This window comes from Gallus gallus, chromosome 2, assembly GCF_016699485.2.
Source record: "Gallus gallus isolate bGalGal1 chromosome 2, bGalGal1.mat.broiler.GRCg7b, whole genome shotgun sequence".
Lineage (NCBI taxonomy): Eukaryota > Metazoa > Chordata > Aves > Galliformes > Phasianidae > Gallus > Gallus gallus.
In genome coordinates this window covers 135,634,197-135,649,528 of record NC_052533.1, presented here as the reverse complement: position 1 = coordinate 135,649,528, position 15,332 = coordinate 135,634,197, and the positions used below count along the sequence as shown (strand labels likewise).

The window sequence follows — 15,332 nt, the reverse complement described above, 5'->3', positions numbered from 1 at the left end:
CTTATTTGGGGAAATTTCTATTTCTTTACAGCCAATTTAAACTTACAGCAATGATGGTAATGTGATTTCCCTTTCCCATAATTATATAGATTGCAAATTCCATGGTAAGTACGTGGACAGGACCACCAGCCATGAAGTCACTCTTTACCCGAATGTTTTGCTGTAAGACTTGTCCAAACATTGTGAAGACCAACAACTTTATGAACTTTCAAAGCTACTTTCTGCAAAAGGTAAAATTTGCTTTTCCACTGAACTCTTTAAATTAAATGTCAAAAAGAAAATGTTCCTATGGAAGATGACTGCTGGAACATTCATAGCATAGTTTCACTTTACCAATTCATTAAAAGATGAAAAGTTGAAAATAACTGGTTCTTTCCTATTTCCTCTTTTTCCCTTTTCTTCCATCTTCATTAAGAAATAGTTAACAGAACTTCTTAGCACTTTTCTCTGAACAGCAGCAGTTAAATTAGCAATTTCTTCAGAAAATTATAGTACACGTAATAATTAGTTGTAAATATTTGAGTTAGTTCTTAAATAGAATGTACTGCACAGTAACAAAGCTAATCATCAGGATGATCCTGTCCTGTGAAGATAGGCTGAGGGAGCTGGGCTTGTTCAGCCTGGAGGAGGGAAGGCTGCGAGAAGACCTCATTGCAGTCTTCCAGTATTTAAAAGGGATTATAAACAGGAGGAGAATCAACTTTTTGCAAGGCTAGACAGTGATAGAACAAGAAAAAAATGTTTTAAGCTCAAGGAGAGAGACTGGATGTCAGGGGGAAGTTTTTTACAGAGGGAGTGGTGAGGCGCTGGCACAGGCTGCCCAGAGAGCTTGTGGATGCCCCATAACTGGAGGTGTTCAAGACCAGGTTGGATGCGACCCTGGGCAACCTGGTCTAGTACCAGATCTGGAGGTTGGTGGCCCTGCCTGTAGGAGGGAGGCTGGAACTCAGTGATCCTTTGCGTCCCTTCCAACCCAAGCCATTCTGTGGTCTGCTCTTGTAGTTGAATTTGTTAGCCATCTTCATTAATGGCGTTGATTTCATTATACACATAAAATCTTATAAACTTAAATTGATGGCCTTTTTAATTCAAGGCACTATGTAAATCTTCTTTCTGCCTCCTTTCCACTCGTTGTCAACATCACACTGCTGCAGATTCTTTTCATGTTATGCACTTTTTGTCTCTGAGATGTATAGTTAGCAGTGTACAGTGAATAACAACTAAAACAAATGGCAGTGGTTTTTCTCTCGAGGCTAACTTTATAATTACTGGATGATTGAATTCTTAGTTTACAGATATCATATTACTGATCAGAGAAAAGTTAAATTTTATTTCTCTGTCCAAAACTGCTTCATCCTTCTCCCCACCCTTCTCTTTTTTGAACAGTCATTTGTCGTCTTCCTCTCTTTTTCTCATTGTTCATTCTCTCCCACTAAGTCTTAATGCTTTTGTCCCTTAGATTTTTAATCTCATGTTTCAAATTTATAGTTCTATGATAAGATTCCTGAACTTATTCGAGTGGATGCTAAAAGAAATATCTAGTGAGATTAATACCTATTTATCTAATAATTGTTTAGGCACCACTGACTGTATTGGGTGTATACCTCTTGAGTGTACATATCAGGCGTAGATACCAGGTTCACACACAAACACTCAACTTGGATGTCAGTCTCAGAATGAATATCACCATTTTCTTTGCTTCATTATTTTCCATTTCTTACCTTTTAGATAGTGCCTTGAACTGAGTCATTTCTTGCATGTATAACTTTTTCTGTCTGCTCTGTGACTGATTATTGGGCAGTAATTGCATGGCTTTTTGAACTGAAAGTTACGTAGCATATGGTAAGTCTTTCAAAAAGAATTTAAATACATTTTTTTCGGAGATTTGTTTCTACAAATCTAATTGCTTGTTTTCAGGGTATAGCTCTTTTCAGGGTGTAACTGTCATTTCACTGTTGTAAGAATGATAATAGTATTAATTTTATTACACAGACTATGCCGGTTGCCATGGCTCTTCTGAGAGATGTTCACAACCTCTGTCCCAAGGAGGTTTTAATGTTTATTTTGGATTTGATCAAGTATAATGATAACAGGAAGAATAAGGTAAAGAATGTGTTTATTTTACTCTCTCGCTTTTTTTGGAGAATCTTAAAGTGAATACACTGTATGATGTATTATGCCACTAATGTAAATACCTAGCTAGGAGAGTTGATAAAAGGTGATATGCTAAACTAAACAGTACATGTTAAAGAATATTCTATAGCTGACATTTGAGGTGACATTTCTTGGTTGTTTCTCTTGGAGAAAGCTCTGTGCTTGTTGACTTATTAAGGACCTGCCTGTCTTCATTTGGACACATACTTTACTTGCTTTGTGTTTTTTTTTTCTTTAAGATCCTTTTTTTTTTTCTTTTTTTTTTTGAGAAAATGTGTTTGAAGGTTAATGTTTTCTGCATGAATGTAGCACTGGAAGTTAAGCACTTTTTTCGCATTTGAGAAGAATGTCTAAAAGGAAATAATCTTCTGTTAGTGATAGAATGACCTACATCTAGTTAAGTAAAAGATGAAGCTCAGTTTAGTGTTGTTTCATCATTAAACTGAAGCCCCTGAGTTGAAAGTATCATCTTAAGTTCCTCAGCATACAGAACACATCTAAAGGATGATCCTTTAAGGATCCTAAGGTGATAAGAGGTTTCACCTCCCTAGTTTAAGAAGTCCAAAATTGCAAGGATGATTCCAAAGGATATGCTGAGTTGTAGCAGCATCTCTCTACCACCAAAGGAAAGATCCCACTTCACTTTTCTGTATGTCCCTTCTAAGCATACATTTGAAACCTTCTGCTGTATCCGTCACTCTCTCAGCTTGCTTAGGTTAAATTAGCTGATATGCAAACTCAGTACTTCATTCTGCTTTTGTAATTTTTTTTATAATTTCATTTCTATACTCTTACAAATATTGAAAAATCAAGTATTACTATTAATATGCTTGTATCCCAGAGTGAAGATTAATGTAGTAGAAGATAGTTTATCTGCTTGCTAAAACTGAAATCCATTTTTCAGGACAGATTTATTTAACTGCTTTGCTTTCTCACAGTTTGTCACATGGTTTCTGTTTTAAGATCTTATTCTGTAACAGTTCTTCAACATTACTCAACTTTTTAAGAATATATTTTGTTATATCTTGTGTTTAAATGCTGTTTTTGTCTAGTTTTCAGACAACTACTATCGTGCTGAGCTGATTGATGCCCTAGCCAACTCTGTGACTCCTGCAGTCAGCGTGAACAATGAAGTACGAACACTGGATAACTTAAATCCTGACGTTCGACTTATTCTTGAAGAAATTACCCGTTTCCTAAATATGGAGAAGCTTCTTCCTAGCTACAGACACACCATTACAGTCAGGTGTGGTTTAATAATCACTGAAACATAGAATGGCTTGGGCTGGAAGGGACCTCAAAGATCACCTAGTTCCAACCCCCCTGTAGTGGGCAGGGTTGTTAACCACTAGATCAGACTGCCCAGGAACACATCAAACCTGCCCCAGGGATGGGACATGTACAAGTTCTCTGGACAGCTTGTGCCAGTGCCTCACTACCTTCTGAGTGAAGAATTTGTTTGCAACATCTTACCTAAACCTCCCCTCTTTCAGTTTAAATCCATTTCTCCTTGTCCTCTCACTATCTACGTGCATAAAAAGTCAGTCCCCCTCCTGCTTGTAAGCTTCCTTCAAGTATTGGAAGACTGCAGTAAGGTCACCCTTCACTTCCCCAAGCTAAACAATCCCAGCTCCCTCAGCCTTTCATCATGGGAAAGGTCCTTCAGCTCTCTGAGTATCTTTGTGGCCCTCCTCTCCAACAGCTCCACTTCCTTCCTGTGCTGCAGGCCCCAGCTCTACATGGGGCCTGACAAGGGCAGAATACAGAGGGACAATCACCTCCCTCTCCCTATTATCCCCCCCTCTTTTGATGGAGCCCAGCATACCATCAGCCTTCAAAGCTACGAGAGCACACTTCTGGCTTATGTCCAGTTTTTCATTCATCAGAACCCATTTTGTTGTACACACACAAGAGAGTAGTCACTACTTTTATGGTTTTGTGTACTCTTCTGTTACTGAGATTTTAGCTTATGTACTTCAGTTTTAAATGACAAACTCTTCACGGTTTTCAAAAGTTGGTAGTGTAACTTCGTCTTCACTGCTCTGTTGTTCAAGATTAATCTCTAGCAATGTAGACTGTTAAGAGCAGACATAAATTGATCGTGCTTTTGCTTCTTTAATGAGAAATTGATTAAAGTTTTGCAAAAAGTATTATTGTAGCAATATCTATAGAGCATTCAACAGTAATCTAAGCTATTTTTTTCTGTGCAAGTACAGTTCTATTTAAATCAATCTGAGTTTAACACAATGAATTTTTCTTCAGTGTTTCTGCTTAATTCATAGTTACTCAGTGCTGTGTGTTAACATTATAGAAATAATTGTTGATTGGGGTAACATAATACTGGAGAAAGACTACTTGATTCCGAAGGAAGAAACTATATACTTTTTGGATGGCATTTTGGAAGCCTAATATAAATTTCCTTTCTTCTGCTTCTAGCTGTTTAAAAGCTATTAGAGTGCTTCAAAAGAATGGTCATGTCCCAAGTGATCCTGCTCTCTTCAAGTCATATGCAGAATATGGGCACTTCGTAGATGTCCGAATAGCAGCATTGGAGGCTGTGGTTGATTACACAAAAGGTACTCTTCCATGTATTTTGACAATTTGTAACACTTGTGATGTAGTAAAATGTTTAATAATTACCTTGTTAATTCTAGGTTGAAGTATCCTCTGGAAGAGCTTATGTTAATGTGTTGATCAGAAAGGCTGATAATGCAAATGTTATGAAGATGTGTATGTTGTTTCTCAGTGTTTCATAGGTTGAATCAGACATCTGAAATTTTGAAATAATGAGTAGGCTGTATTATGAGTAGTGATAAGGGATGCTGAGGAGTGCTGCTGATTTATTTTAACACCATTTGTAGTGGTTTTGATTCAGTTGAGTTCAGCAATAATTAGTAGTCGAAGTTCTTGGTTTTGCTTTATCTTTTTACTATTCTCTATTCTTTTCATGTGTGTGTTTTATAACTCTACATTTTGGGGACTTAAATTATTCTAATGAATATTGGTTTGTTCTACCTCGCCATTCATTATACACAGCTGATGTGAGATGTTTCTGTTTTATAACATGATAAATATAGTTGACTGCTGGAGATCTTTGGGGGGAAAAAAAATACTAATAGCTTTCTTGAATGTCATTTTGAAGTTGAATGTCAATTCTGATATATTTTCTAGAGGGAATTGGAAACTAATGATTTTTGTGTATAAAATTAAGTAGTAGGTTGTAATTCACCAGTCATTCTGGATCTATAACACACTGTATATGTACCATTTGATACTCCTGTGAGTGATGGGACAAGGGAAAGTGGTTTTAAGTTGAGGGAGGGAAGATTTAGGTTGAGTATCAGGGGGAAGTTCTTTACTATGAGAGCAGTGAGGTGCTGGAACAAGCTGCACAGAAAGATTGTGGATGCCCTATCCCTGGAGGTGTTCAAGGCCAGGCTGGGTGGGACTCTGGGCAGCCTGCTCTAGTATTAGATATGGAGGTTGGTGGCCCTGCCTGTGGTGGGAGGGTTGAACCTTCATGATCTTTGAGGTCCCTTCCAACCCAAGCCATTCTGTGATTCTATGAGTGATGCCCAGATAGAATTCAGACCTCTGTTGATACTGTGCAGCACTCTTTCTGTTATGTTCCTTATTTTGTTCCTTCTTTCATAGAGTTAGTGGAAAGATTTGTTGGAGAATGGAAAGCTTACTCATCAGCCTGCTTCCTTTAGAGTAACCTTCTCACTAATTCATCCCACCCTTTGGAAAGACAAACTGATAAAAATAATGTTTTCTTATTAAATTCTTGACCTTTTATGGTTATTGTTTATATGTAATGGCTGACTTGGGTAGGAAAGTGCTTGTATTAGAATAATAGAATCACCAAAGTTGGAAAAGACCTCCAAGAATACCTAGTCCAATTATCCACCTACCACCAATATTTCCCACTGAACCGTGTCCCTTAGGACCACATCTAAACGTTTCTTTAATGTCTCCAGGGGCAATGATTCAACCACCTCCCTGGGCAACCTGTTCCAGCACCTGATCACTCTTCGCAAGAAGAAATTATTCCTAATATTCAAACTGAACCTCACCTGGCCCAGCTCGAGGCCATTGCCTCCTGTCCTAATGCTAGTTATGTGGGAGGCCAACCCCTGCCTCACCACAGCCTCCTTTCAGGTAATTATAGAGGGCAATAAGGTTGCCCCTGAGTCTCCTCCAGAATGAACAATCCCAGTTCCCTCAGCCACTTCTCATAAGAATTGTGCTCCTGACTCTTTACCAGCTTCATTGCTCTTCTCTGGACATGGTCTTTCTTGTAGTGAGGGGCCCAAAACTGAACACAGTACTCATGGTGCTGCCTCACCAGAGCTGAGTACAGAAGGATGATCACCTTCCTGCTCCTGCTGGCAATGCTATTTCTTATACAAGCCAAGATGCCATTGGCCTTCTTGGCCATCTGGGAACGCTGTGGCTCATGTTCAGCCGAGTGTCTGTCAACACCCCTAGGTCTGTTTTCTCAGCACAGTCTTACAGCTACTCTGCCCCAAGCCTGTGGCATTGCCTGGGTTTGTTGTTGCCAAAGTGAAGGACCCAGCAGTTAGTCTTGTTGAATTTCATCCCATTGGCCTCAACCCAACTATCCAGCCTGTCCAGATCCCTCTGTAGTGCTTCCTACCCTCAGGCAGATCAGCACTTCATCCCAACTTGGTGTCATCTGCAAACTTAATGCCTTTATCCAAGTCATCAATAAAGATATTAAATGGGACAGGCCTCAATACCAGTGCCTAGGAAACACCACTTATGACCACTCACCACTGGATTTGACTCCATTCACCACCACTTTTTTGGTCTGGCCCTCCAGCCAATTCTTTACCCAGCAAGGGTATGCAGCATGGCCTGCCAACTTCTCCCTCAGCCTCTCCTCATAGGAGTATTCTTCTGGAGCTGGGACTGTTTAGTCTGAGGAAGAGGAGGCTGAGGGGAGACCTTATTACTCTCTTCCAGTACCTGAAAGGTACTTACAGTGAGAGTGGGGTAGGTCTCTTCTCACTGGTGACAGGTGACAAGACAAGGGGAAATGGCCTCAAGTTGCGCCAAGGCAAGTTTAGGTTGAATGTTAGGAAACACTTATTTACAGAAAGGGTGGTTAAGCACTGGAATAGGCTCCCCAGGGAGGTGGTTGAGTCACCATCCCTGGATGTGTTTAAGAGCCGTTTGGATGTGGTGCTCAGAGATATGATTTAGCAGAGGGTTGTTAGAGTTAGGGTACTATGGTTAGGCTGCGGTTGGACTTGATGATCTTTGAGGTCCTTTCCAACCTGAGTAATTCTATGATTCTATGAATACTGTGGGAGACAGTGTCAAAGTTTTACTGCAGTCAAGGTAGAGTACACCAACAGCCTTTCCCTCATCCACCAGGTGGGTCACTTATCATAAAAAGAGATGAGGTTGATCAGGCAGGACCTGCCTTTCACGAACCCATGCTCACTGGGCCTTACCACCTGGTTGTCCCACACACGCCCTGTGATTGCACTCAAGATGATCTGTTCTATAACCTTCCCTGGCACTGAGGTCAGGCTCGCAGGCCTATAGCTCCCCAGATCCTCCTTACAACTCTTTTTGTAGATGGTATTCACGTTGGCAAGCTTCCAGTGCTCTGGATGTCTCTGGTTGACCTGGTTGACCAGGGCCATTGATAAATGCTAAGTATTGTGAAGTAATATATTACATCTTTAAAAGAGCTGATCAAAATTGGACGTTGTGTTGAGGGACATGGTTTAGTGAGAACCATTGGTGATGGATGAATGGTTGTACTGGATGATCCTGTGGGTCTTTTCCAACCTTTGTGATTCTATGATTCTATGAAAATGGGATGAAGTGTAAGTAAGGTAGGGTAAGTTGCCCAAAATACTCTACAGATACAGGACAGGAAAACAAAAATGGTAAAAAACAGTAGAAAGATTACTTGAAGAAACTGAGCTAAATGGAAGTTTTGAGCTTGCTGTGAGGTCTGGAAATAATGGGTTATAGAATTCCAGCACTGTACTACATTACCAACAACTTCTTCTCTGATGAGGAAACATCAATAGATATCTGCCACAAAGTCAGTACAACTCCCAATACAGCCTACTATCTTAACTGACTATCGGTGTTGTTTCTCTAATACAACCTCAAATAAAACAAACTTAGTCCTTGCTCCTGCTGTTAGACTAGGTAGCTTTCAGTGTAAAAGTAAATCTGAAAGCTCAGTGTGCTAACAAAATCCAGCTACCCATGTAGAAGTTAGAAGGGTTTGTCTAGCAAGGCCCAACGTCTCTGGCTTTGGAAGAAGAAAGGATGGGCCATCTTGTGCCAAGATGTCTGATTCTCGTCATTCCTGGTTACCTGGTTTCCAGTTCATACTGGATGTGAAACAGCAGCTATCAAATGCCTGTTGCTTGTGCCAAAGCTGCCTTTTTAACAGTTTGTATAAAGGGAGCTGACCGATTTTGTTATTTCCATAAAAAGAAAAGTCTGTATTTTCTGGGGCAGTGTGGAACTCCCATGTTTTTCTATCAACTCTCAGGGCAGAAATAGCACTGCTTTTTTTTTTTTTTTTTTTTTTTTTAAGTTACTTTAGAAGAAATAATTTCTCCATGGAACCGAAGAAGTTGTTTGCTTTGCTGTTAATAGTAGACTTTTTCTGAGACATGGTAACTCTAAAATGCTTGAGGCAGCATATAAGGACTTGGGCAGTTAATCTAAACTTGAAGTGTACAGATTTGATTAACATTTTTAAAGGTAGCTTTTGATAGTTCAGTGACTATGAGCTGTTATGTATATACTTCCAAGCAGTTGCATATTCTAAAAGGTAACAACAAACTGTCCTCAATAAATATCCATGGCTACCCAATTGCACGAATGAAAATTTCAAGTCTCATAGGTGCTCTGCTGCAACTGAGAAACTGACATCGGGCTAATAAGATTTATTTTCCTAAAGATCAGGTTAAATTTATCACTGCTCTCCAAAATGTCACGTTGATATACAGATTTGAGGAGTCGATTAAAAGCATTAGTAACAAAGCTTTGGAAGTCTAGCAGGCCTGCTTTATAAGGCAAGTGTTAGAGAAGGCATACTTTATTTCAAGCACGAGTAGGTTTAGGAAACAAAAAAAGACTTCTCTAACCACAAAAGCTATTGTGCTTCTTGATTCTGTTATCCAGTACTATCAGCCTAAAGGATTCATCTCCTAAGTGGCTCATTCTCTTACCACAAACCATTTAAAAATCTTTTTTTTTTTTCCAGTTAAAATGATTTCAGCTTTCTTATGATTATGATTTAATGTGTTTGCACATGTTCTGTTTTTCTTGCTGCATGGTTATACAATATTATTTTTCTTCCATGCAAAACAACTTCTGTATGCAGTGTTCTATCTGCCTCTATTCCAAGCAAGGTAGCTGCCAGGAAAAGCACTGTGCGTGGAGTTAAGCGCAGGCAGCCTCTAATCCCTTCAAAGCATGTCCTGTGCATAGCTTTTTAAAGGTTTCCCAGATTTTTAAGGCAAATCTGCAACTGTGGTCCTGGTCTGTTCAGCTGCATCATTCAAAATCAACCCAAACTGTGTAACTGTGATCTGAATGGTGCAGAACATGAGCTAGTAAATCCCATTTAGAGGCAGAGAATAACAGCCCGGTCCTATCCGTCATCAGTGTAAGCAGTTCTGTTGTGGCTAGATTGCAGGAAGAGCAGAGCTAACTTTCAAGCTGCCTGCTAAAGACTCTGTTTAGCAAAAAGGACTGTTTAAATAAGATGTTTTTGTCTTTGTGTCAGGCAGCATTTTCTAAGAAGCATATGCTGATAAGACTCAAAATGTATTTTAATTTCAGAGTATGCTGATTTTTAAAAAACTAAAGAGGGCTTCAGAGTGTGCTTGGAGCTTTATGTAAGCCCTATCGTCTTCCTCTTTGTACCTGGTTTACAGTCACTGATTGTTTTGTATAAGAATTGTCTGTTCTCTGTTCAGTGTGGGAAATACAGTGTCGATTGTTGAAAGGATATTTGGATGTTTGCTCCCTAAAGTGAAGAAGGTTGTTTTCTCAGTGATCTTTATAACTGACACTCACAAAGTCATGTGCTAAAAATCAGAGTTGGAAGTTACTGAGCAACTTGGGCATGAAGGAGTTATGCTCATATTTCTATTTTGCTGTGAATTTAAGCCACGTAAACCACCTTTTACTTCAAATTTGCATTATAATTAATGAAATTTCAGCTGCAGTAATTCAAACCTCATGTGCTAGCTAGTACAGGAAGCCATGACCATCTTGTACAAACTTCTGTTTTTCAGTCTATTTATAGCTATTTTATTTTATTGTTGCAGTTGATAGGAGCTATGAAGAACTACAATGGCTGCTCACAATGGTTCAGAATGATCCTGTACCCTACATAAGGTTAGTGAGTTGGTGTTTTTACTAACGCTGGAACAACTACTTAAATTCTTGGTTAGGACTTCCTAGAATATATCCAGCGCTTAGCTGCTTGATACTTCACAAAAAACAGTTTATCTCCTTGTTGTTTTACATAAATGAAGGTGCATTTTGATGCTTCAGCAGTTGCTACCTCAGAAGTTAATGTACATGGATCTTAGTCTCCCTTATATTATTTTTACCTTTCATGTTCTGTTCCTGTGGTGGATATCAGAAGTTAGAAGACATTTCCCAATCATAAATGACATGTACAAGTCTGATGTTGCATATGGCAAGAAGATATTCTGATATTTATGCAGTGGTTGAGACGTACTACATACGATGCTTTGCCAGCCATGAGTGTAGAGCAATTGTTAGACTGTAGATGGGGTGAAAGGATAACCTATGAAAATACAGTGTAACTTCTAGTATTTCCTATTTCAACTTCATTTTCAGCATTGAGTGATTGTATATTATAGCACATTCATTATGAAACTTATAACATCTTAGTTCATAATGATTCTTCTTCCACAACACTTTCTATGGTTACCACTACATCACTGAATTTCAGAGATTAATAGTATTACTTTTTCTCTCAGTTTAGCTGCTAGCTTAGAAAAAAAAATGTCATAGTTGTAAGATTATCACCTATTTTTTTTCTATCACCCTTGTTAATAAAAGTAGGTACGGTTCGAGTCACTAATGGAGGCATAGCTTCAGTCCAGGGAGAAAATTTCATTTTGGGTCTTATTAAAGAGGATTTGGTTTAAATTTTGAAGAGTGCTATGTATAAGCTTCTTCTGAAAGGGAGAAGAAAAAAACAGAACTGATAGAGTTTTCTTGTCCTAAATATATAACACAGCAAGGGGAAAGCTTCCTATACAGAAAATACAGTTAAAATTGGAACTCACAATTATTATCATTGATAAAATGCTTCTGAGGCTAGGTTTAAAGTGAAAAACTCTACCTGCTTTCAGTTCAAGCGTATAAATATTGTAAATAAGTACAGTAAGCATGGAATTATTATACACCCATGCAACATAAGAGTGACAGTTTTCCTTTCCAGAAGGACGTGCAAGTCAATGGTTTTGTTCCTGTCATTTGCATCACAGTCATAAAAATTTAAAATATGTATGTGAAGTATGAAAGCAGTTTATTTGTCAGCCTAACTCCATCTTGTCAGCATGCAACAAAGACTGTAGTTAAACTGAATGGTATAATACAGCCTACAGTTTTGTACCTAACTGTTAAGAAATGATGTCTAGTAATAATGCGTTGTTGTGGCTTCCTTTTTGTTTTGAAATTATTAACTAATAAATCTATCTGAGCATATTGTGTGTTTGGGATGTCTGGTTTGTAAGAACATTGCAAACAGAACAGACTTTGTATTCTTAATATGTTTATTTGGATTTAATAAAAATCATTTTTATTTTAGGCATAAGATTCTGGATATGCTGACCAAGAATCCACCTTTTACCAAGAACATGGAGTCGCCTTTATGTAATGAAGCTTTGGTAGATCAGCTTTGGAAACTGATGAATTCAGGTTGGTTTTCATTTATTCAGTGTTGTAAGATTGATAGAACTGGGAAATTCAATTTCTGCAGTTCTCATTCATATACCTGAGCTTCCTTAGTGATGCAGGGTATCAGTGAACATATTTTTCATTATTTTCTTTAATCCTGTAGTGTGCTTTGATACACTTTGGAATAAAATTATTCTTTGACCCAGATGCTCACATTAATTGTTTTCCTAAGTGAAGCTGTATGTTTTTCCTTTTTCTTTACAGTTAGCTCTAGATCAGGCAGTCTCTTTGTCCTGTTTTACCAAATTCTAAGAGAATATGAGAGGGTATCATTTGCATGGATGATTTATTAGAGATTTTTAGAAACATATTGTGAACCTCAAGCTTAATTTGCCTTCTGTGATTAGGAAAGGTGCTAATGAGATAAGGGTTTACATCTTTACCATTGGCCTGGTTTTCATTACTGAAGCAGTTTTATCCAGACCTGACAAACTACCCGTTAACATCTGTTACATTTCTACAGATTACATATAAACATATAGGTTTGTTTTTTAGGTCATTGAAGGCTGTCTGTTCTCTGTATATCGTTATTTTGAGTGTTTAAAAGTTCACAGCAACGCTCCAGGGGCTGAAGCCAGGAGACTACCGGTAGTTCAGTTTTGTAGGATTTGCCAAGTGTCAGGCACAGAAAATAAACAATTTTGATGTTCCCATTAGTTTGTTTTTCCTTTTTCTTGAGAGAAGAGTGTGTGCAGTGTTTCTTACAACCATTACTTCTTTTCACAAGTAACAAGCAGGGTATACATTCTTATTACGATTCGTAGGACTTAAACTACTTAAATTTCTATGTATCATGATGACATAATGTTTCAATGTATTTTCTCTCAGGCATAAGGTTGGCATTCCAGGGTGTGCAGGAAGGTAATTTTAATGTGAGACAAACTAGTAGCCAGGTTTAAAACTGTATGATTCTACAATCATGAGTTGTTTTCATTTAAAGTAATCAAGTACTAGAAAATTGACTCTGATATATGTAGTTTTTTTCTTCTGTATGAAACATCATCAATTTAATGGAAGTTGCAATTTCCAGTGATTGCTGAGAAATTCAACAACCAATTTTACTTGATCTTAACTTTTCTGCTGGAAAAGGAAAGAGATACTGAATGGGAATTCATCACATTTTAAGAAGTTTTAGTTTGATAAGTTGAGCAAATTATTTAATGTTAAAATATTAGAATAGTTTTAACAGTAATATCTGTGAATGTGTCATTCTCTGGAGATTATTTTAATCTTAGAGATGTCTAAATTAATTTTCTTTCACTTTCTCCTTACCCAACTGTTCATGAAACTTACGAGAATTTCTTGTACCTGGGTTGTGTGTGTACAACTAAGCTTACTCAAAACACTGTTTTGTCCCATGAAACTCAGTATCCATGAAACATCAGGGATAGATCTTAGAATTTTATTTTTTGATGTCTTGAACAGCCATGTTAACATGGCAGTTGGCACATCTGTATCTTGTTTACCAGATATAGTTCTATTCCTGCTATGGAACAGTATGTCCAATAAGCTTGCAGTCAGTAAAGAGCTGGGCTGAGTTAGCAGCAGAATCACTGTGTTTGCAGCATTGCACCAGATGTTACTTTCTGTTCTGATGGGTGCCAAACATGCTTTGACCATTTGTGTATGAAGATGTAGAAGGAGTAAAGAGCTCGTAGTGAAAAATAAATCAATGAAGCAACATATCTCCAATTTGAATACAAAATGAAGTATTGAGTATCCAGTGAAGTAAATGACATAATAGTCACTGTAGTCATTAGACATTAGAAAAGATGTTCACGCGTTGCTGGTTTGTGCTATCCGTGTGGTTTTCAGAGGTTACAGATCACTGTCATATTTAAAGCTCCTACTAAATTTCATGGAATGCATGGGCAATTGTGGCCAAATCTAGTGGTGTGTGAGACTATGGTTGGGTTTAAAAAAAAAAAATAATAAAAAAAATTAATTTTAAAAAGTTCTACTTAATTGTCCAATAGTAAAACCTAAAGAGAAACTTTAAAAATAAAAGCATTATATTTCATTTTATTGAAACCACTTAGTTTTCCAGCTAAATATTGAATCTTGTCATACTTAAACACATTCAGCTTATAACTTACTGCTTTATTTAAAACAGCATCTAGCAGACGAATTTGAATAAACAAAAAGAGGCAGGAGTGATGAGGGAGGTGTGTCTTAGGCCCAGAAGATGTACATACTTCGTTGGTTTCAAGTTGCTTTAAACTGTCTTCCTTGTGGCATGGAAGAAGATTGTACCTTACATTAACAGTGATCTCTTCTGGATTTTAGGAACTTCCCATGACTGGAGATTACGGTGTGGTGCTGTAGACCTCTATTTCACGCTTTTTGGCCTCAGCAGACCTTCATGTTTACCACTACCAGAGCTTGGACTTGTTCTTAATCTGAAAGAAAAGAAGGCTGTGCTTAATCCAACGATTATCCCTGAATCAGTGGCAAATAATCAGGAACCTGTGAATACTACTAACAATCACGGACAGCCAGTAGTATTTCAGAACACCGTAAGCACAAGCCATCTGCATACGCCTCATTCAGTTGTCTTTAAGTCAATGCATTGGTTACTGATGTCATTTTGTATTGTGCTCAAGCTGTCTTTGCACCTTGTTGTTCTTTATTCCTTCCACTTAAAAAGCTGACACATTCCATACCTCTTTTGAATTAACTGTTTTGCATGTAGTATGCAAACTTCTTGGTTTTTTTCACCTCTTGTCATTTGTATTCTTTATAAAACTATATTTTTCCTGTATTGTTTATGAGACATGAAGTGGTTCACAGAAATGTTTGATGCTGTTATGAAAGTTTTTAAATTAGACTAAGACTATTGCTTATAGGCAAGTTATGTTTTCCCAAACAAAAGCTTTTATCAGTAATTCTGTTACAGCTTAAAATACATAGATACACCTCTTTTTAAACAACTTTAAGAGGCAGGAAGTTGGAACTTTGAATAGTTCTTCATTGAACACTTGAATCTGCCTACCTGGTACTGTGCTCTGAAGGATTTGTAGCAACTTCTGCAAAGCTGCATATATTCAGTTTGATATCTCTCAGGCTTTTGAGGTTTCAGTTCTAACACTCAGTCTATGATGTAGCTAGAAAATGGATCTTGCAAGCGGTTCAAGTTGTCCATTTTTTCAGAATAGTTGCCACTGCTG

The 15,332-nt window shown here is 37.9% G+C and overlaps 1 protein-coding gene across 5 annotated transcripts in view; it reads left to right on the top strand.

The window, feature by feature from the left end:
- Positions 1-15,332, top strand: part of TAF2 (TATA-box binding protein associated factor 2) — a 56,689-nt gene that overhangs the window by 27,159 nt on the left and 14,198 nt on the right. For all 5 annotated transcript variants that reach the window (XM_040685904.2, XM_040685888.2, XM_040685894.2 and 2 more), the window contains 7 exon segments: positions 90-230; positions 1,993-2,103; positions 3,207-3,400; positions 4,591-4,730; positions 10,497-10,566; positions 12,017-12,126; positions 14,452-14,681. In XM_040685904.2, the coding sequence (XP_040541838.1) occupies positions 90-230; positions 1,993-2,103; positions 3,207-3,400; positions 4,591-4,730; positions 10,497-10,566; positions 12,017-12,126; positions 14,452-14,681 (996 nt within the window).